Source organism: Protopterus annectens, chromosome 2.part1 (assembly GCF_019279795.1).
Source record: "Protopterus annectens isolate FY-2018-M chromosome 2.part1, PAN1.0, whole genome shotgun sequence".
Taxonomy (NCBI): domain Eukaryota; kingdom Metazoa; phylum Chordata; order Ceratodontiformes; family Protopteridae; genus Protopterus; species Protopterus annectens.
Genome location: NC_056729.1, coordinates 1,458,369,720 through 1,458,392,123, shown reverse-complemented (window position 1 = coordinate 1,458,392,123; position 22,404 = coordinate 1,458,369,720). Strand labels below are relative to the sequence as shown.

Here is a 22,404-nt window from a genome sequence, read left to right as displayed (position 1 = left end):
GAGAACCAATGCTGTCTGGACCAAAAGGGTCTCAACTAGCAAGATATTGGGATAGCCCTGCCTGATCTTGTGCAAGATCCACGGTAACAGAAGTAGGGGAGGGAAGGCACACAGAAACATCCCTTTTCAAGGAAAAGACAGGACGTCCACTTTCCAAGCCAGATGGCTTGGGACTCTGGAACAGAATAAAGGACATTGTTGGTTTAGAGTGGGGGCAAACAGATCTACCCGAGGAATATCCCACCAATGGACAATGTCCAGGAATACATCTCTGTGGAATATCCATTCATGAGCTTATGTGCTGGACCTGCTCAAGGAGGAATCTGCCACTAGACTGTGCTCTGAGGGAATGTGCCCTGCCTGAAGAGTCACTTGACATGGATAGCTAGATCCCAGATCTGAAGAGCTAGTCTGCAAAGAAGATAGGAACTTGTGCTCCTGTTGGTTGACATACCACATCACTGTGGTATTGTCTGTGAAAACATTGACAGGCCTGGGTTGAAAGAAGGAATGAAAAGCCTGAAGAGCCATAAGCAGAGCTATCATCTATTTTATATTGATGTGGTCTGACCTCTGATGAGGAGGCCAGAGACCCTAAACCTCGAGGGGGCCACAGGAGGCAACCAGCCCTGTCTGAGGTTCTGTAAAGAGCTTCTGAGTTCAAAAGCAAGTCCCGAATAGAGAGAAAGTTGATGAATCCACCACTGAAACTTTAGTTTGAGACAGGGAAGGAAAGGTATCAAGAAGTCCAGGGGGTGGCAATGTTGGAGCCACACTGACTTGAGATACCACTGAAGCTTTCTTATATGCAACCTGGCAAGAGGGAACACGGGTATGGTGGAAGCCATGAACCAGAGAACCCTGAGAAACCCCCTGGCTGAGAAAGATGCCAGAGGAAGAAGGGACTGGAAAAACGCAATATGAGACAGAGCCTTGGGGGAAGGCAGGGATGCCAGCATGGAAGTCATCTGAAGCCTGCAGCCAAGGAAAATACAATCCTGGGAAGGTATCAGGACAGATTTCTGAAAGTTTATGGTGAAACCCAGACTCTGTAACAGGGAGAAGTAAACTTGAGATACTGCAGCAGAGTGTTGGGGGAAGGGGCTTGAATAAGCAGTTTGTCTAGATAGGGAAATAGCTGAATTCCTCAAACCCTGCAAAAAGCAATGACATGCAAAGCATTTACTGAATATCCTCAGGGCAGTAGACAGGCCAAACAGCAAAGCAGAGAACTGAAAATGCAAGGAAGAAACAGAGAAACGTAAACATTTCCTGAAGAGGGAATGGATGGGGTTGTGAAGGTATTCACCCTTGAGACCCAGAGACCAGAAAGGCCTGGGGTAAAACAAGAGGAAATAATGTCTACAAAGATAACATCCAGAAGGAAGGAATCTTGACAAAGGTGTTCAGCCAGGAAAGATCCAGAATTGTTTTTCAAGTGCCCCCCCTCCTTCCTGGGACCAGAAACATCCTAGAATAAAATCATTTCCACAGCTGGACAGGGGGTACTGTCTAAATGGTGCCCTGAGCCATAAGAATGAGAAAAGTATAGTTGTGTACACATACCATAAATGTAGATGTTCGAGTGTATTCACTGTTGCAGTCATTACATTTGGGTAATCTGCTGGCAGTTTGCCCTCAGTCAACCTGAATATCAAAGTCTTGGGTCCTGTGTCAGTTGCTGTCTCCTCTTCCATGACGTCAGGTCGTCAGGGGTATAAAACATGCAGCCGATGCCATTTTATTCAGTTTTTCTTGCCCCAGATGTCAGGTACCCCCCAAATGGGGAGCAAATATATATATATATATATATATATATATATATATATATATATATATATATATATAAAATAAACAGTACTATATGTAAATGCACTTTTAGCAACATAAACTTTACCTTCATCTAAAAGCAAATACACCACAAAGGCTGTAGAATATAGTGAAGGAAAGAGAAGTTATAGAAAAGGGGGATGGCAGGTGGGTAACCTGGACTGCAACAGTGAATACACTCGAACATCTACATTTATGCTAAGTGTACACAACTGTACTATGTTCTTCATGTTTCACTGTTGCAGTCATTACATTTGGGTAGAATCCCAAAGCTATGGATGGGAGGATGGAACTAAATAGCATTATAGGAGCAGTTACGAGGCCCTGTAGAACAGCAGTGGCAAAGCCTGCCCTGGATTTGGAGAATAGAGGCAAATGATAATGCTTTGTGAAGGTATGAAAAGAGCTCAAGTAGCAGCTTCTAGAATATCTTTGGTTGGAACTCCTCTGAGAAAGGCTACTGAGGTAGAGGCAGCCCTGGTGGAATGTGACCTAATTCCCTTGGGTACAGGTTTACCATGGTGCAAGTAGCAGAAACGAATGCAGTGGTTTATCCACTTAGAAATAGTCTGCTTTGATATAGCCTTCCCCTCTGATCCTGAAGCAAATGCCACCAGTAGTTGCTCAGACTTCCTTAGAGATCTGGTCCTGTTTAAGTAGAATCTTAGTTGTCTGTGTACGTCCAATGAATGCAGAATCTGCTCCCCCTTGTTCTGTGGATTTGGGTAAAATGTTGGCAGGTGAATTGTTTGGTTAAGAGCCACACTGGATACCACCTTAGGCATAAAGGAAGGATTGGTCCTGAGGGACAACCTGTCCGGGTAAAATGTAATAAAATGCTCCAAGGCCATTAGAGCCTGTAGCTCTGAAACCCTTCTTGCTGAAGTGATTGCCAAGAGGAAAGCTGTTTTCCAAGATAAAAATTTTAAATCCGCAGTAGCTGCTGGTTCAAAAGGAGGCAGGGTGAGTTTTTCGAGCACAAAATTGAGGTCCCATGCAGGAGTTGGTGATCTTCTGGGAGGCCTTAAATTTTTGGCCCCTCTAAGATACTTTCTTAGCAGAGGATGAGAAAAGAGAGGAGGCTCCGTGTTGTAATGAGCCGAGATGGCAGTGGCATGGATTTTTATTGAAGAAAACGATAACCCTTGTTAAGCATCTCAGTCAAGTATTGTAAAATCTGAGGGAAATTTGGTTTTGCTGTGCCCTTTCCTTGTGCTTGGTTCCAAGCACATAATCTCTTTCATTTATCAGCATAATATTTTCTAGTACTAGGCCTTCTGGCTTCCAAAATGACATCCATCACAGATTTACTGAGAGGTGTTGTTTGAATAATTAGATGATCAGCCATTCTGCAAGGTTCAGAGTTTGGAGCTGAGTGTGCAGAATTTGATTGTTCTGCTGAGACAGTAGATGAGGTATTTGAAGCAAGTACCAAGGAGGGAGTTGAGACATATTCCTTAGAATTGGGTACCAGTGCTGGTGAGGCCAGTCCGGAGCAATCAGGATCATTTTTGTTTTTTTCTGTCTGACTTTTAGTAAGACCTTGGAGAGAAGAGGCAGAGGGGGAAAGGCATAGACTGATAGGTTTGTCCAACTGAAGGATAGGGCATCCACTTTCCATGCTTGTCTGTGATAAGTCCTTGTGCAGAATTTGTCCAGTTGATAATTTTGGGGAGAACAAATAGATCTATTTCTGGGCTCCCCCATTTCTGTGTTACCATGCTGAAGATTTATGGATCCAGTTTCCACTTGTGCGGGTCCATATGATTTCTGCTTAGGTCACCTGCCAGAGTGTTTTGTTTTCCTGGCAGGAATTGAGCTTGAAGATGTACTTGGTAAGTCAAAGCTGTGTTCCACAATGCCATGGCTAGTCTGCAAAGGGGGTAGGAATGTGTACCCCACTGCTTGTTTATGTACCACATAACGGTGGTGTTGTCTGTCTTTATCATTATTTGTCCTGGATGAAGTAAGTCCTTGAAGGCAGTAAGAGCACTCTGAACAGCTAGCATCTCTTTCTGGTTGATATGCAGATGCATTTGTTTTGGGCTCCATATGCCATGAATGCATCTCCCCACCAGGTGGGCCCCCCAAGCATAGTCTGATGCGTCTGTAGTTAGGGTTTGGGTGGCAAGGGGTAGAGTGAATGACAGTCCCTTGCTTTGGTGACATGTCTCTGCCCACCAAAGAAACTCCTGTTGTAGGCAGGGAATGAGAGAAACCATTGTTTCCAGACTGTCAAAATGTTGACTCCATAAACTTTTTAGGTACCATTGAAGTTTCCTCATATGCAGTCTTGCATATGGAATTACTAGAATGAGGGATGCCATGAACCCCAAAGTCTGCAGAATTTGCCTTGCAGATAACTGGGTTTTTGTTGCCATCTGTTAAGTATGTTGTCAGTTGCCTTTGTTGTCTGGTGTAAGGTAAGCCATCTGGGCAGTTGTATTCAAGCTTGCACCCAGGAATGTAATTATTTGAGAGGGTACCTGTTGGGATTTCTTTTCATTTATTGTGTACCCTAGGCATGTTAGAAGCCTTTTAACAAATGCCAGATGCTGAAGAAGAATGTCCTTGTTCTCTGCTTGAATGAGACAGTCGTCCAGGTAAGGGTAAATCTGTATGCTTCTTTGTCTGCAAAATGCAATTACTGGTGCCAGGCACTTTGTAAAGACCCTGGGTGCATAGATAAGTCATAGGGCAGTGCAGAGAATTGGTAATACAAAAAAACTGCCTTGAAGCGGAGGTATCTTCTGCACAATTCCCTTATTGGGATATGCAGGTATGCCTCTTTTAAGTCTAGAGTCACTAGCCAAGCGTTCCTACCCAGCATAGGCAGTAGCTGTTGCAAAGTCAGCATTTTGAATTTTGGAATGTCCATGTACGTGTTCAAAATCGATAAGTCCAGTATTGGACACCAGGCATTGTCTTTTCTGGTTACCAGGAAAAGTCTTGAATAAAATCCTTGTCCTTTTTCCTGTTCTGGTACTGGTTGAATAGCCCCCATATCCATGAGGGACGTAACTTGTTTCTGAGCCTCTGCCCATTGATTTTGTGGCAGATCTGGCCAACTGTTTGGAATTGGCAATGTATGGAAATTAAATCTGTACCCCCTGCGATACTATGTTTAATACCCATTTGTCCTAACTGCCAATTTTGAGCATGAAGTGCTAATTTTCCCCCCAAGGGGGCTGCCAAAAGATAAGTGCCTGGTGAAGGTAGAGGGAAGTCATTGAGACTGCTTACTGCGGGCTCCGCTCCGCTCCCCTCCCTGCCCCCTTATCCCACCCGCCCCCAGCATCCCTACTTTTATAGCTACAAATAGTCCCTCCCACTTTCCCACTTAACAAATCCAAGGCTCCCTTGTCAAACTCCATAACTCCTCCCACCCCAAGGCCCAACCCTCTAACAAACCCAACACAAAGTCTCTTCCCCCACTCGTTACCCACTTCCCTACTTCAGTATGGCAAATTTCACTTATACTATAACCCCCATCATAATTTTACTTCTCATCACCACCTATATCCTAACAATATATGAAACCAAACTCTTATAGGCATTCCTTTCCTAAGTGCCACACCAACTCCCAGTTTAATCTCCATGACAGTTATATAACACCCTCAATCTACCAGGCCAAAATATATCCCCCAAAATAGTCCACCGACACTTCAACACCCTAAAATCCCACATAACAAAACTAATCTCAAAATACTATTTAAACTACAAAGACTTTTAGTTTACTTGAAAAACTGTATGAATATCGATGGAGATATTCACCCAAACCCAGGTCCCACCACTATGCCAATCTCTAATCCCTATAATTTAACCCAAAACCTACTGACTCTTCTAATATTACACCTGAATCTAAGAAGCATTAACAACAAAATTCACAACCTTCACGCCATCATAGCTAGTCATTCCCCTGACATCATGTGTCTAACGAAACATGGCTAAAACCCTCTACTAAGAATGAAGAGATCCTCCCACCCGGGTACAATATTCTCAGGGCTGATCGCAAAGAAAAAGGTGGAGGAATAGCTATTATGTTTAAAATAAACTAAACATCCTTAAGAACCAAGTACAACCTCCTATGATCTCAAACCTAGAAATTATAGCCCTACAGATCTGCCTAAACACTCAAAAGCATCAACCTTATTGTAACCTATATCCCAGGGAAGAACACAGAAAACCTGGAGCAATCCCTGAGCTGGCTAGCCATCAACTACCCACAAGAAACCATAGTTCTTGGAGACGCCAACATTGACTGGTCTCTATTCTACCCATATAACTCCACAACCTATTAACCTATATGGTTTCTCCCAAAATATCCTATCCCCAACCAGAATAGGCAACTCACTTCAAAAGAAAGTATAATTGACTGGATCCTTACTAATAGAGACTCTAATAACTACACCACTGGCACCCTTCCCTGTGACCTCAGCGATCACCTAATAACTTATATCATTAAACATAAATGCCCAACTTCTAACACCCTATATAGATTAATCAGAAACAAAAAACCCTCAATTATTTCTTGCTGACCTGAAATTCTGCAACTGGACCATATTAAAGACTCTTCCACTAGAAGAGAGTGTGTCCCACTTCAATGACACGTTCCTTAAGATACTTGACTCACATGCTCCACATAGACAAATTAGAACCAAAACTGATAGCACCTTGGCTCACTACTGATACTAAATCCAAAATCAAACTTGACCAAGCCTGGGAAAAATGGAGAGCCACAAAACCCCCAAGACCGTTGTAAATTTCAACAACTAAGAAATGCCACAAAACTGCCATAACCCAAGACAAAAACAATACTTCTGCAGCCTCCAGCAAAACACCAGAACAACCCAAAGAAATTCTGGGCAGGTTTTAACAACCTTCTGCACCCAGGCAAAACTTCCACCCCAACCCTGAGAAACTCTTAGAGAAGGCCAAGAAGAAGTAGCCAACACCTTTAACTCCTTCTTCACTGAGACTATCCAAACCTTAGCCAGTCACCTTACCTCCACTTCCCCACCTGCTGCTAAACTCGTGCAGTGACAACCCTACCCCTTTAATTTAAAGCCAGTCTCTTCCTCCTATGTACTCCCTCCTAAACAAACTCAAACCAACTACCCTAGCGGCTGACCACCTTCTTCTTACAAATTGCATCTGATGAAATAGCCTACCCCATATCAATCCTAATAAACAGATCTATAACTGAGATGAACATTCCCTCAATCTGGAAGACTTCCTATATCATTCCACTTCACAAAGGAGGTACCTCCTGAAATGTCAAATTATAGGCCAATAGCCATCCTGTCCCCCATAGCGAAAATCATGGAAAGATGCATCCACAAACAACTTCTTCACTATCTGACCTCTAATAATCTCTTGTCCAATGCCCAGCATGGTTTTCGTCTGCACCATAGTACAACTACTGCCCTCCTTTCCTTTATTGACTCAATCAACAACAATCGCAATAACAAACTCATATCATCTGCCCTCTTTCTGGACCTATCAAAAGCATTCGATATGGTCAATCATCAATTCCTTCTCAACATCCTTGAAACCCTACGTCTGGACACTCCAGCACTAAACTGGTTCAATTCCTACCTCACTGGTAGGCAACAAGCTGTCCTATGGCAAAACAGAATATCGGGACTGCTCGAATACCACTCAGGGCTCAATACTGGGTCCACTTCTGTTTTCCATCTTCATAAATGACCTTCAATCAATCATCCCTAAATCCACCTGTATACAATAATGACTCCACCTTAATCTGCTCCAACGTCTCCTCTCGAATCTCCAAATGACCACACAACATTGTTTTGCACTAGTTGAAAAATGGTTCACTGACTTAAAACTTCTACTTAACCCATCTAAAACCAAACTATTACTTTTCTTCCCAACGTCTTCTCACCTCTAGGTAAAGAACTCCCAAACACTAACAACACAACCTTTCATATTAAATCCACTAATGGGACCCTCATAACCCCTGTCACCAGTACCAAACTGCTAGGTGTCACTATTGATCATAAGCTCAAATTTGACATACACATTACCCATACAGTAAAGTCTGTTAACAAAAACTAGGATCTATGTACAGAATTAAAACTTCCTAACTCCCACTACCAAATTAACTATTGCTCGTACCATCTCCTCTCTTCCCTCCTCTATGCTTCCCGATCCTCTCTTTTCTCAATAAACGTGAACTTAACATGCTCTCTCTTGCCTATAACCACATTGCCAGATTTATTACAGGTTCCCTTATCGAACCCATCATTGCCTTAATCTGAAGACTTGGCTGGTTGGAACTGCCAAATCTCCTCAAACTTAGCCAACTTCGCGGAAGCTTATAAAATTATCAACCATCCTGATAGAACTCCTCACTGTGCAAAATTCTAACTCCATATACTAACCTCAATAGTCTCCGATCATCAAACAGCATCCAGATCCTAACCATTAAAGCAAAAACTCAGGTGGGATTGCCTAATTCCATTGGCAAGCAGTGGAACTCCTGCCAAACAACCTTAGACTTACTTCTTGCTCTATCATTTCAAAGCTAACCTTAAAGAATATCTCCACACAATGGACATGCCCATGTCGAGAACCTGACTAACTACATATCTCTTTACTTCTAGGTCCACTTCCTAGCCCATTTCCTAATTGCAGATCTCTAAAATTTCTCTTTCCTTTAGTAATAAGGAAAATCTCTGATTTCAGTCTATTTTCAGTATCTTTACGAAATCAATGTTCTGTGTATAATTTCCTGTCTGTCCTTTAGTCTTATATAACATCTATGTAAATTTTCATTCCTGCATATGTAAGCTGTATTCTCTTGTTGTAACAATACTTTGAATCTTGCAATTTAAATATGTACTTCTATTGTGTATTGGAGCTTTTCTCCTCGGGCCTCTACTGAAAACGGATATGTATCCAGTTAGACCAGCCCGGTTAACAAATGTAAAATAAATAAATAAATAATAAATTACTGTAGGGTTGTGCTTTGTTTCCACCAGATTTGGAGGTGGAGGCACCCCATTGCTTTGACCTGTAAGAACCCTGTGATTGGTATCTAGAGCCTTTTGAGCGCCTGGATTTGCCTAGAGAGGCTCTGTTGGACACAGGAAAGGACCAATTTTTAGTAGGCCAGTGCCTACTGAACCTGGGTGGCTGCACTTGTAAGAAATCTTTTACAGTCTGCATAGATTTAGCTTTATCTTCCATTTTCTTTAAAACCTCTTCTGTCTTATTACCAGTGTATCATGCTGTAAAGGGGCATCCAACAATTTAGCTTTAACATGATCAGGCAGATTTTGCGCCTTGAGTCAGGCATGCCTTCTAATCACAGATCCAGTAACTGCGGCCCTGCAAGAGGCCTCCAAGGAATCAAAACCACATTGCAAAGTATGCTTTCCAACCTGTTCTGCTGCAAGCAATAATTTCTGTAATTCTTTATTTTCCACACAATCAGAAAGCAACATCATTTTCTGTTTCAATAAGCCCATAACATGTTGTTGATATTTTAGCATATGAAACTGGCAGTTTAAGACCCTAATTGCCAAGGTTGCAGACGTACAAACCTTCTTTCCCGACTATCCATCACCCTGGAATCTCTATCAGAGGGGGTAAGATTTTTGGCTGTAGAGGCCTTTACACCTTTGGGACCCTGTGAGATAGTCTCAGGATCAGCAGCAGGATTTTAGAATAGAAATGTGTGGGAGTCAGGAACCCTGTAATATCTGCCTGGCTTACTAGGAGCCAGAAGAAGGGAATCAGGAGCCATGCTTGATTCCGAAAACACATCATCAACAATGTCTAATACAGGAGGTATTGCCAAAGGCCTATGCTGAGGAAGACGAAGGAAATCCCTAAGCCTCTTTTTTGATTCAGAGAAATCCTGACTCTCCCAATGAAAATGTTGCCTTAAAGTATGCAAGGTTTCTCCAAAAGAATAATCCTCAGGAGGAAATGCAGATGGGATGGATTCTTCTGCATCCGAATCCTAATAGGGTGGAACTGAAAATTCCTGATCAGAAGAGGAATCAGAAGAAATGGAAACCTGATCTGAAGATTCATAATCAGTGTCTTGCCTAGGCCTCTTAGCAGGGGGGGGGGGGTGTTGGGAACCCCTGATCAAGGTAATTAAGTCCTCAGCCATTTTGATCATCTGTTTTTAGGCATAGGGGCCTGAGCACGTGGCTTATGCTTCATTTTTTTTAGACTTAGAAGATGTTTTTGATTTTGTTTTTGTAGCTGGTATCGGTTTTATATAAAAATGTTGAGGCCTGAAAACACCCTCAGAAGCCATTGCCTGCTCAGCGGCTCCGGACCCATCCAAGGGAGAGACATCCGCGGGTTCAATACTCTGAGAATCTCGCAGCATACCGGACTCTGCATGGGTCTCGGTAGAGGCCTGTGACTCAAAAGTAACGGGTATCAGGGGCTGCGAAAGCACCTCACTGAGTACCGGCGAACCGGCGACTGGCTTAGGAGAAGCTTCATCATCGGTTTTGGACCTCGACGGTCTGTCTCTGTCTTTTTCTTTGCGTTTTTTGTGAACTCCAGTAGTTGGATTGTTAACCGACGACATTTCAGGGTAATTAAATCTGGATCCAAAACATTTTGAAGAAATAATATACAGACGCTTAATAGTGCGTTGGTTAAATCTAGCACAAAACCGACAGCAAGACACATTATGGTCTGTGCCTGGGCAAGGAATACAGTACGAATGAAAATCCTTATTAGGTATTTGCTTCCCACAAGTAATGCAATTATTAACTTTTACTGACATCGGTAAGGAGCAAGAAAAAGTTTCCCCAACAGGGTACTTAGCTTTAGTTGAAGACTTCAGTTCTGAAACTCGAATGTGAAAATTTCAGGAGTCGGCTGACCGGGACTTACAAACTGCTTCTGCTTTGGGCACTGCACGGCAAGAAAGACTGAATAAAATGGCGTCAGCTGCATGTTTCATATCCCTGACGTCCTGGAAGAGGAGACAGCAACCGACGCAGGACCCAAGACTTTGATATTCAGGCTGACTGAGGGCAACCTGCCAGCAGATTAAACAAATGTAATGACTGCAACAGTGAAACACGAAGAACATCCTTTGAGATATCCAAAAGCTGCTCCTAAAGAGGTTGAGGAATGCCTGAAAAGGGAAGAAGGGATTTCCAAAACAAGAAGCATCCCTGATGGATAATAGAGAGAATTCAAAAATCTGAAGTTATCTGTAGCCAATTCAGAACAGACAGGGAGAGACTGAGGGACAAGGGAACCTGGTCAAGGGCAGGAGTAAGGAAACTATCAAACAGAACCCAGTCTATACTGGAATTGAGGTTTTTGGGAGGCAGGAGTCTTGAGTAGACTTAGCAGGAGACACACACCTAGAACCCTTCTTGCCCTTGGGAAGAGGGTGAGATTGCCTATGAACCAAAGCAAACAGAGGGATAATTTCTCTGAAATTTGGGAATAGGAGAAACAAAAATATCCTTCAACTCCTGTAAGGCTTTACCCTTGTCCTGGATAGACTCACAAATTTCAACTGCAGCAGATCCAAATAGATTCTTATTATCCAAAGGAGCATGTAAAAGTTTGGCCTTAATGTCATCAGGCAAGGCCTGAAGACAACGCTGAGAATAACGCCTCATGACTGAACCAAAAGCAGCAGCACTGGAAGAAGCATCACCTGCATCATAGCTACATTTTATTGCATGGCAGGCAACATCAGAAGTAGGGCCCAGCAGGGAAAGGGACAAAGCCTTCCCCTCAAAGTCAGGAAGATCAGAAACCACCTTAAAAACATGAGAAAGAAGCGCAAAAACATACCTGGTCATATGAGTCTAGTAGTTGATGTCCCTAAAGAATAAAGTGGCAGCAATGCAAACTTTTTTTGCTTTACCCTTTCATAGCCCTACTATCCTCATCAGAAGACAACAGCTTGGTAGATGGCATTAATCTGGAGGGCTTATTAGAGGGGACAAACTACAGAAGGGCATTTGTACAGAAATCTGCACTTCTCGTGTACTTTATAGACTCAATCTGGCTTCTTAGGTGCAGGGGGCTTAGAGTCAGGGGCTACAGACGCTGCTGAGAAGGTATCCAGAAGGGCAGCCAGAACAAGAAAAACAGCAGAAGGCTTACAAGACTCCATCTGTAGGAGCTAATAATACATTTTTGAATCTCAGAGACTTGAGAACAATCCCACTTAAAATAATCAACATATAGGCACTGGTATCCCCAAAGGAGAACTCCTCCAGTGGGGAGACTGGACTTATAGAAGCCTTTTCCTCCAAACTGTAATCTAAAGGGGAACGGATTTGGGATGAGTAAGCCAAAGATTCTTCCCCACAGTCCAGGACCCCATCTGACAAATCCAATTCCTTGGGTCTCTTAAGTGGAGTGGAAGACTAGGGAGCAGAAGGCACAGAGACCCACTGAGGAGGCTTCAAGACCATTGAAGTATTACATAAACCGTGAGTGAAATCCTGCCATTCGCATTCAGGATCCTTAACAACAGGGGAAATATGCTTTATTTTTTGTTTCTTTTTTTGCATGATATCCAGATGACACACCTTGAGAGGCTTAGACCCTTGCAGAGATTCAATAATTGTTGTAGGAATCTCCTCCCGAGCTAAGATGTGAGGAATCCTCCCAGTCCTACAGAAATAATCAGCTGAGGGCCTCAGTGTCGGGTACAGACATCTGAAAAGCCTGCAAGGGCATGTGAGAAGCCAGATTCATGGAGGCCACTGATGGGGGTCACAGCAGAGGAATCCAAAGCAACTACCAAGTGGTCCTTTGGGCTTTCACCAGCCTTGAGACAGACATCCAAAGGAGTCTGGACAACAATCAGATCAGACCTAACTTCTTTGGCCGCCTTCTTGCCAGATGGCTGGCCCTTGAGATGGGAGGATTCCTCCATAGCACTCTGAGCTAACAATGTCAAAAGCTGGTTCTCTAGGTATATGGGCAAGGAGGAGAGACAACTATGTTGGGTCTTAGGCACAAATGTCTGGCAGATACAGCACTGTGTATGACTGTGGGAAGCAGCCAGAAAACACACTGATCTTAATGATCTTTATGGGGAATTTGCCCCTCACAATGACATTTTTCCTTTCTGGATGAGATGGATACAATAACTGCACGAAATAAGGGAAAGAGAAGAAGACATGGCTTGATAACCAGCAGAGCAGAAGAGCATTCAGAATGATGTCCAACAATGGCTTTTAGACTGGTGGCAAAGAAGTTCAGTGTGTGTGCATCCAGACATCACATTTATGCCCTATGTCTTTCATGCGGAGCATATGTGTGAGATACAATGTCTATAAGCACTAAAGGCGTTGGTATACTGGCCAGACACTGAGTATCCTTGGCAGGAGATCCCCTTAGGTAAAAAATACAACAGTGATACAGAAGGACATTATCCTTTAACTGGCATTTTAAACAACAACCAGGTTCCTTGGACTGAAAGCTTATCAATTCCAAAGACAATGATGATGCATTATATTACATATCACACAATGAAACCAAAAGAATCTAGAAGCAAGACTTTTCTTAGCTCCAATGGGCCACAATATTTACACTGACTTCATGTGAGCAAATGCCTACTGCATGTTTTCTTTTTTGAATTAATAAAATAATTTAAGGACCATTCCATATAAAAAGTTTGCAAACACACATGGACTTTAGATCTGTGATAATTTAAACTTTACCTTCAGAAAAATAAAAAAAATAAGTGCACTTACATTATGAGGACTGTTTGACTTCCCTCCTGTAAGTGGTCCTCTCAGGCTGGCAGGCCTCAGCATAAACAAAAGAAAGGCAATAACCATCCAGGCCATCATTATCATCGTGATACTGATACCTTCATCACCAGATGGATTTGGGCCTGGAACTGCAAAAAATATGTACATATTCAGGCATTGCAGCTTTTTCACCACACTCTTTCACAGCAGCACATTATACTTGATTTTAGATATCCTGTTGGGAGTTATGAAGACTGGATGTCAAACATCTAGGCTGCAGACACATGGAAAATGGCAAGATAAAAGTGCAAGATAAATGCAAACCATCCTGAAGCAGTCTGTATTACATAATGTTACAAGCAATGTAAATAATAATATACATTCATGATGTCTTTGTAAATGAAGGGCAGCCACTCTACGTGGTTCAGAACATACTTTAAATACAATAAGCTGATGGATTAATACATAATAAATTAAGAAGAATTAGAGAGAGTGAAAATAGGTTCTGAGCTTTCTTTGTGTTTATCTATGTTGATACCCCCGCAGTTAAACTCCCTGGATCTAATCCAGTTTTCTCTATGATACAGCTCCTGAAAGAGAAATGAGGGACAGTCTTTGCCCTTTCAAGGCATAATTCAGCTTGCCTAGTTGATGTGCCTGTCGGTCAGAAGGAAGGCTATTTTTTTATCCTGCTTCAAGCTTGAATATTTCTTTTTATCCTCTATTCTGATCACCAAAAGCATAACTATAAATACTGCAGACCAAGTATCACACTATCAGAACCACCAGCCATGAAACAACCTTTAAAAGACATCAACTATGTGACATCAATCTTGTCTTCTAAGGCAGCAAAATTCTATCAGACCCAGACATACCTTACACTCTGCAACAAGTCAGGAAACCTTAGATTGCTGCCTCAAATGTGAAAGCGGCAACAGTACTCCTTTTACTGCCAGTGCAGTGCAATCTAGATTTTACTTACAGCACATAAATATACACATGGAATACAATTCTATGGCTTCCTGGTTTTGGTAACCATGGCCACCAGCTAGAAACAAATACCCAAACATTTAGAGTCTCCTCAGTTATTCAACGTATGCCACACTTTCCCCTACATGTTTGAGAAATTAAAAGAGCACTGGCTAAGAACAGTGTCAATAGCAAAGAACAAAGCATTAGATATACTCTACTAGCTTCTAGAAAGTGATTTGGCAGGTGGCACAAAAACTCCATCTTTCTCTCTTTGCCTTACAACCTGATAAAAAATATAGTCATTAGACAACATCCATAAGGGAATCTAGCAGCAACTTCCTATCCTGTGGACATCAAAGGTAGATGAAAGGAGTACTTCCAGCAGCTTCTGAGTAAAGAAAACCCCACAGAAGCTGTACTGTCCCAGATACAGACTATGGTGAAAGAAGAAGAAAGTACAGTTGTGTACACTTACCATAAATGTAGACGTTCGAGTGTATTCACTGTTGCAGTCATCACACTTGGGTTATCTGCCTGCACGTAGCCCTCAGTTGGCCCGAACACCAGAGACTTAGTATTTCTGTGTTGGTTGCTGTCGTTCCAGGACTGACGTCAGGTCATCAGGGGTATAAAAACAGGCAGCCAACGCCATTACATCAGTTTTTCTTGCCCCAAATGTCAGGAGCCCCCCAATAGGGAGCTAAGCTATCGTGGGAAAATCACCACCAGTAAAAAGTAAATACCAATACCCATGTAAGGGGAGAGTAATATACACAGAGAGTAGAGAGAGAGAGAGAGAGAGAGAGAGAAGGGGGCTGGAGGGAGGGAAACCAGGACTGCAACAGTGAATACACTCGAACATCTACATTTATGGTAAGTGTACACAACTGTACTATGTTCTTTGTGTTTCACTGTTGCAGTCATCAGACTTGGGTTGATTCCCAAAGCTGAAGAAAGGGTGGAGGCAGTCAAGAAGAGTTTGGGCTGGCTAGTATGCCCTGCAGGACTGCTGTTGCAAAACCCGCCCTGGATTTGGAAAATGTAGGCGGGTGGTAATGCTTGGTGAATGTGTGTACAGAACTCCAGGTAGCAGCTTCCAGAATGCCCCTGGTATGGACTCCCCTGAAGAATGCTGTAGAGGTAGAAGTTGCCCTAGTGGAATGTGTTCTGACCCCCTGAGGGGTAGGTTTCCCATGGTGTTTGTAGCAGAAATGGATACAGTGTGCTATCCATTTGGAAATTGTCTGTTTTGACATGGCCTTGCCCTCTGCCCTTGGTTTGCCCTCTGCCCCTGGTGCAAAACTGATTAGTAACTGGTCATATTTCCTAAAGGGCTTAGTCCTATCCAGGTAGAATGTGAGCTGTCTGTGCACGTGCAAGGAGTGCAGGATCCTTTCCCCTTTATTTTGAGGCTTAGGAAAGAATGTTGGCAAATGGACAGATTGATTGAGAGCCACACGACACTACTTTAGGCATACAGGAAGGATTAGTCCTGAGGGAGACCCTGTCAGCATGAAAAATAATGAAGGGTTCCACAGCCATGAGTGCTTGTAACTCAGACACTCTTCTAGCACTCTGATGATGCCATGTGTAATGGTGAAAGCACTAAGTAAGTGAAGTCGTATGATTTGTGTTACATTTTCCGAATAAACCCTCTTCCTTGTGCTTTGGACGTGGTTCTTTATTTGTTCTTCTAGCAGAAGTGATGGCCAGAGTCAAGGTTGTTTTCCAAGAGAGGAATTTTAACTCTGCTGACGCTGTAGGCTCAAAGGGGGGTAGTGTGAGCTTTTCCAGTACAAAGTTAAGGTCTCAAGCAGGGGTGGGTGCTCTGCTTGGTGGCCTTAATTTGTTCACCCCTCTCAGGAACTGTTTGATGAGAGGGTGAGAGAAGAGAGGTGGCTCAGTGTTGTAATGAGCTGAGATGGCAGAGACATGGATTTTAATGGAGGAGAAGGCTAGACCTCTGTGGAGTAGATCTGCTAGGTAATCCAGGATTAGAGGTAAGGAGGGCAGTGCTGTGTCCTCTCCTTTAAACTGAATCCAGGAGCAATATCTTTTCCACTTATCCGCATAGGATTTCTTTGTACTGGGTCTTCTGGCTTCCAGAATGACATCCAGCACCTGCTTGCTTAGGCTGGTCACTGGGGGAGAATTCAAGGAATAAGCCAGTCTGCAATATTCAGGGTTTGCAGTTGTGGGTGCAAGATCTGTCCCCCCCCTGTTCAGTGAGGAGGGTCAGGCTCTGGGGTAGGTGCCAGGGTGGCAGTGGTGTCAGGCTGTGCAGTAATGGGTACCAGTGCTGGCGTGGCCAGTCTGGGGCAGTCAGGATTGTTCTTGGTCTGTCTTTCTTATCTTGAGCAATATTCTTGAGAGAAGGGGCAGAGGGGGAAATGCATTAGATCAGGAGGTTTAACCACTGGAAGGATAGGGTATCCACTTTCCAGGCCCTGCTGTGAGGTGTCCTGGTGCAGAATTTGCTAAGCTGGTGATTGCTGGGGGAGGCAAAGAGGTCACCTCTGGGGTCCCCCATTTCCGAGTCAGAAGGCTGAAGGGGCTGGGCTCTAATTGCCACTCATGTGGGTCTAGGAGATTTCTGCCTACGTCGTCTGCCAGTGAGTTTTGTTTGCCTGGCAGGAATTGAGCTTGCAGATGGACCTGCATGTCCAGGGCCATGGCTAGCCTGCAGAGTGGGTTCCCTCCTGCTTGTTGATGTACCACATAACTGTGGTGTTGTCTGTTTTTATTAGCAGGGGTCCTGGTGAGAGTAGGAATCTGAAAGCTGTTAGAGTGTGCTGGACAGCTAGCATCTCTTTTTAGTTGATGTGCAGATGAATTTGACTTGGGCTCCAGTGGCCCTGAATGCACTTGTCGTCCAGGTGTGCCCCCCAGGCATAATCTGATGCTTCTGTTGTTAGAGTCTGGGCGGCGTGGGGTTGAATAAAGAGAAGTCCTTTGTTGTGGTTGTATGCTGCTGCCCACCAAAGAAAATCTGTTCTTGGACAAGGTATGATAGGAATGACAGTTTCCAGGTCCTGAGAATGTTGGCACCAAAGACTTTTTAAGTACCACTGAAGTTTCCTCATATGCAGTCTGGCATATGGAATTAGTAGAATGCAAGAGGCCATGAACCCTAGGGCCTGCAGGATTTTCCTTGCAGATAGCTGGATTCTGGTGCCCATTTGAGTGAAGTAGCCTGTCAGATAGGCTTGTTTTTCTGGAGTAAGGAATGCCATCTGGGATGCTGTGTCTAAGCTTGCTCCCAGGAATACAATCTTTTTACTGGGGACTAGTTTTGATTTCTTTTTGTTTATAGTGCACCCTAGGGAGGTTAGAAGGTTCTTTATAAATGTCAGGTGCTGCAACAGTATTTCCTGACTGTCTGCCTGAATCAGGCAGTCATCCAAATACGGGTAAATTTGAATTTTTCTCTGTCTGCAGTAGGCAATGGCTGGAGCCAGGCATTTTCTGAATACTCTGGGAGCAGTGGATAAGCCAAACAGAAGTGCAGAGAACTGATAATGCATAGATCCTGCCCTGAAGCATAGGTATTTCCTGCATGAGTCCCTGATAGGGATGTGCAGATAGGCTTCTTTTAGGTCTAGGGTAGCTAACCAGGCATCTTTGGCCAGCATAGGAAGCAGGTGCTGAATGGTGAGCATTTTGAATTTGGGTACCAAAAGGAAGGTGTTTAGAATGGAGAGATCTAGGATTGGGCACCAAGTGTCCTCTTTTTCTGGGTACCAGGAAAAGTCTGGAATAGAACCCTTGACCCATCTGTTCTGCAGGAACAGGTTGAATTGCCCTTATGAAGAGCAGGGATTGAACTTGGTTTTGTGCCACTGCCCACTGGTTTAGAGGCAGACTTGGAAACCCTTTTGGGGTTGGCAGGGAGTGGAAGTAAATTTGTACCCCTGGGATACAATGTTGAGGACCCATCGGTCTTTGGTGATGGAAGTTCAGTTTTTTGCATGATAGGCAAGTTTTCCTCCTAGGGGCACGAGCAGTTGGACAGAGGTGAAGAGAGGAGTTGAGAAGTCATTGTGAATTCTTTCCATAAGGGGGTGGCTTAGCACTCCCTGTTTTTGAAGTGGAGGCACTCCATTGCTTAGATCTCTGCATACCCTGAGACTGCAGTCTGGGGGGTCTGTTTCCCCTGAGTCTAGTTTGAGATGGTGTAGAGGGGGCTGGAAAGGACCAATGTTTCGAGGGGCAATGCCTACTGAATCTAGGAGGCTGTACTTGCAAGAATTCCTTGACTGTCTGCGTAGATTTAGCTTTTTCTTCCATCTTTTTGAGAACCTCTTCTGCTTTGGTGTCAAATAGATTATCCTTGTTCAAAGGAGCGCCTAGTAATTTTGATTTGACATTGTCTGGTAAGGTCTGCTCCTTAAGCCAAGCATGCCTTCTCAGTACAGAACCAGTGACTGCTGCCCTGCAAGATGCTTCTAGGGCGTCAAAGCCACACTGCAAAGTATGCTTGCTGACTTGGCTTGCAGAATGCATAAGCTCTTGTAATTCTTTATTTTCTGCATAGTCTGTAAAGGTAGCTAATTTTTGCTTAATAAGTTCCATAATATGTTGCTGGTACTTCAGCATGTGAAACTGGCAAATCAATGCCCTAATGGCAAGAGTTGCAGAGGTGTATATTTTTTACCCCATCTGTCTAAAGCTCTGGAATCTCTGTCCGAAGGGGTGGGATTCTTAGCTGTAGTTGCTTTGATACCTTTAGGCCCCTGGGAGATGATCTCTGTATCAGCAGTAGGATTTTTGAAAAGGAATTTGTGAGAGTCAGGAACTCTGTAGTACCTGTCTGGTTTCCTAGGAGCAGGGGGAAAAGTATCAGGAGTTAGACTGGATTCCATAAAGACATCATCCACAACATTTAGAACTGTGGCTATTGTTAAAGGTCTACGTTGTAGCAAATCTAGAAATTCTCTGAGTCTCTTTTTGGACTGAGGATAGTCTTGGCATTCCCAGTGGAAGTGCTCTCTTAAAGTATGTAAGGATTCACCAAAAGAAAAATCCTCTGGAGGAGAAGCAGAGGGTAAGGATTCCTCTGCATCTGAATCCTCATAAGCAGATAAAGGCATGTCTTCATAATCAGATACCTCAGAGTCGTTGGACTCTTGGGTCTGTTAAAGCTGCTGGGGACAGGTCTCTTTTTCTCTTAGCAGGGGAAGGCTGGCTTCCCCTAATCAGCATAATCAGGTCTTCTGCCATTTTAAGCATTTGGTGTTGTGGCAAGGAAGCAGGTGCTTGAGTTTGGGACGTCGGTTTTTTAGGCGTAGCTCGTACTCTTGGCCTTAGAAACCCGGTAGTTTCAGACAGAACTGAAGATGTGAAAGAAGTCGTCGGTTTGTGTCGAATATCGGTAGTGCAAAGAACTTCCTCAGAAGCTGGTGCCTGCTCAGCAGCTCCGGACCCATCCAAGGTAGAGACATCTGCAGGTTCCGTAGTCGAAGAAGAGTCTTGCGGCATACCGGACTTTGAATAGGTCTCGGTAGAGGCCTGCGAATCCACTGAAGCGGGCATCAGGGGCTGCAAAAGCACCTCACTGAGTACTGGCGAACTGGCGACTAGCTTAATGGACGCGTCATCAGCAGTTCTGGACCTGTGCGGTCTGTCTCTGTCTTTATCCTTAAGTTTTTTCAGAAGATCAGTAGTCGGATGGCTTACCGAAGCCATTTCGGAATATGGAGAATGACAGCAAAACTATTTAGCGACAATAAGGGCCCAACGATGAATATTTCGGGCGTTGAACAAGGCACAAAACCAACAGCGAGGTACGTCATGGTCTGGGCCTAAACAGATGACGCAGTAAGAATGGAAATCTCGGTGTGGTATTTGCTTTCCACAGGCGAGACAATTGTTAACTTTTTCTGACATTGGTTAGAGCAAGAAAAAGGATCCCCAATTGGGGTACTTAGCTTTAGAAGACTTCAGAATGATTCAATTCGGAAACGAAAACCCAGGTAGTGGCCAACCAGCACTCATGCGAACTTCTTCTGCTTCGGGCTCCTCAGCAAGAAAGACTGATGTAATGGCGTCGGCTGCCTGTTTTTATACCCCTGACGACCTGACATCAGTCCTGGAGCGAGAGCAACCGACGCAGAAATACTAAGTCTCTGGTATTCAGGCCGACTGAGGGCTACCTGCAGGCAGATAACCCAAGTGTGACGACTGCAACAGTGAAACATGAAGAACATCAGCCCATGCTAGAACAAATAAGAACACCACTAAGGAAAATGAAGTGATAGAAAGCAGCAGGATGAAGATATCACTCCTGTTAAAAAAAAAAAAAAAGCGTACTGACATTTAAAACTAGTATTAATCCTATTGCACCTCTGCACAAGCCTAGAATTTTAACAGTCAGTACATCTGTTTTTGTTGTTTTTAATAGTATTTTTATGGTCTGTGGTATCTACCCTGTCATATTGTTGAACTGGGTGTGACTGATAAATGAATATGTACAGTAATAGAAAGTAAGATGGGAGATGAGCAGCTTAGATTTAGATCAGGATGCATTACAAATGACCCAATATCTGCAGTGACAGAGCAGAGAAGAAGCTAGAGATCCTGAAAAAGTCCAACTGGATCTTGAGAAAGCTTATGGTATGGTACAAAGAAAGCTGATTTGGGCAGTCCTGAGATGATTCAAAATCCTGGAAACATTGGTAGAACTAGTCCAGGTAAAAATCAAGGACCGAATGACACAAGTAGAGGGGTTCCCAGTTGGACTGGGGTGCACAAGGGTTCATTTCCAAGCCCATTGCTGTTCATACTGGTGGAAGATTACATTAGCAAACAGGTTGCAGGGGACAGATCAACAATCCTGCTATATAAAGATAATGTGGTATTCCAAGCAGACCTTGAACAGGAAATTCAGCAAATTATGAGGGAATGGAGAACAAAACTGAAGGCACACAGGATGAAACACCGTACACACAAGAAAGGTTCCATGGCAGTAAATAAGGGTTACCAGAAGAAGCTGAAAACTGAGATAGAAGGAAAAATAATTAACAGGTTAACAGCCCTGAGTAACTGGCAGGGGTGGCTGAGGAGAAGGAAAGTCTGAATGAGAAGGGCAAAGCAAGAATCAGAGGGGCTGCAGGCAAATGGCACAGAGTGACATTGGTAGTGTGTGACAGCGGAATGAAAAGAAGCTGAAAAGTAAGGAGTACAAAACAGCACTTCTGCATGGTAGAGAAACCTGGTTATTGAAGGCAGAGCAGCTGAAGCAGAAATGGAGATGAAGTACCTGAGACTGGTAGTAGGACGCATTCTGTGGGACAGAAAATAAATTATGAAATCAAAACAGAAGCCAAAGTAGCTCAAATTACAAAAGTCAAACAGACCAAATTACAAAGCTTTAGGCACATGTCAGGAAACTCTTTGGTGAAAAGGTTAGTCTCATTAGGCCAGTGTCCTTTATTCAGGGGAGACTAGAGGTGGTATTCATACTGATTAGGGGATATTTGGCCAGAACACAAGGGAAATTACCCTACTTTTTACAGAGTGTACAGGGACACAGTTCTGTGTTACACTTTCTGTCTTCCAGTCTGGGTGTGCAGGCAGCTCAGAGAAGCAGGAAGTTTGAAAAATGGAGGAGAAGAAAGTGTTTTTGGTGTGTTTGGAGTATAAGAAGCAGTTACTCGAACAGCTGAGATGGTAAATGCGGGAGAAGAAGAGTTAAAAGTGAAGCAGAATACGGGGGACTGAGAGGACAGTAAAGGAAACAGTGAAATAATGTGTAAAAGGCAAAATGAGGAAGTTGAAGTGGATATGGCAGATTCTGAAGTGCTTTTTCAGCAAAATTTGTTTGTATCTGAATCTGCAACATCGGAGTGTGTTGTTACAACCCTGCAGTCGG

At 43.6% G+C, this 22,404-nt stretch overlaps 1 protein-coding gene across 1 annotated transcript in view; it reads right to left on the bottom strand.

The window, feature by feature from the left end:
- The window catches only part of SMIM14 (small integral membrane protein 14), a 734,614-nt gene that overhangs the window by 20,709 nt on the left and 691,501 nt on the right, over positions 1 to 22,404 (bottom strand). The window contains exon 4 of the mRNA XM_044062934.1: positions 13,563 to 13,711. Coding sequence (XP_043918869.1) covers positions 13,563 to 13,711 — 149 coding nt within the window. The remainder of the gene's footprint in view (positions 1 to 13,562; positions 13,712 to 22,404) is intronic.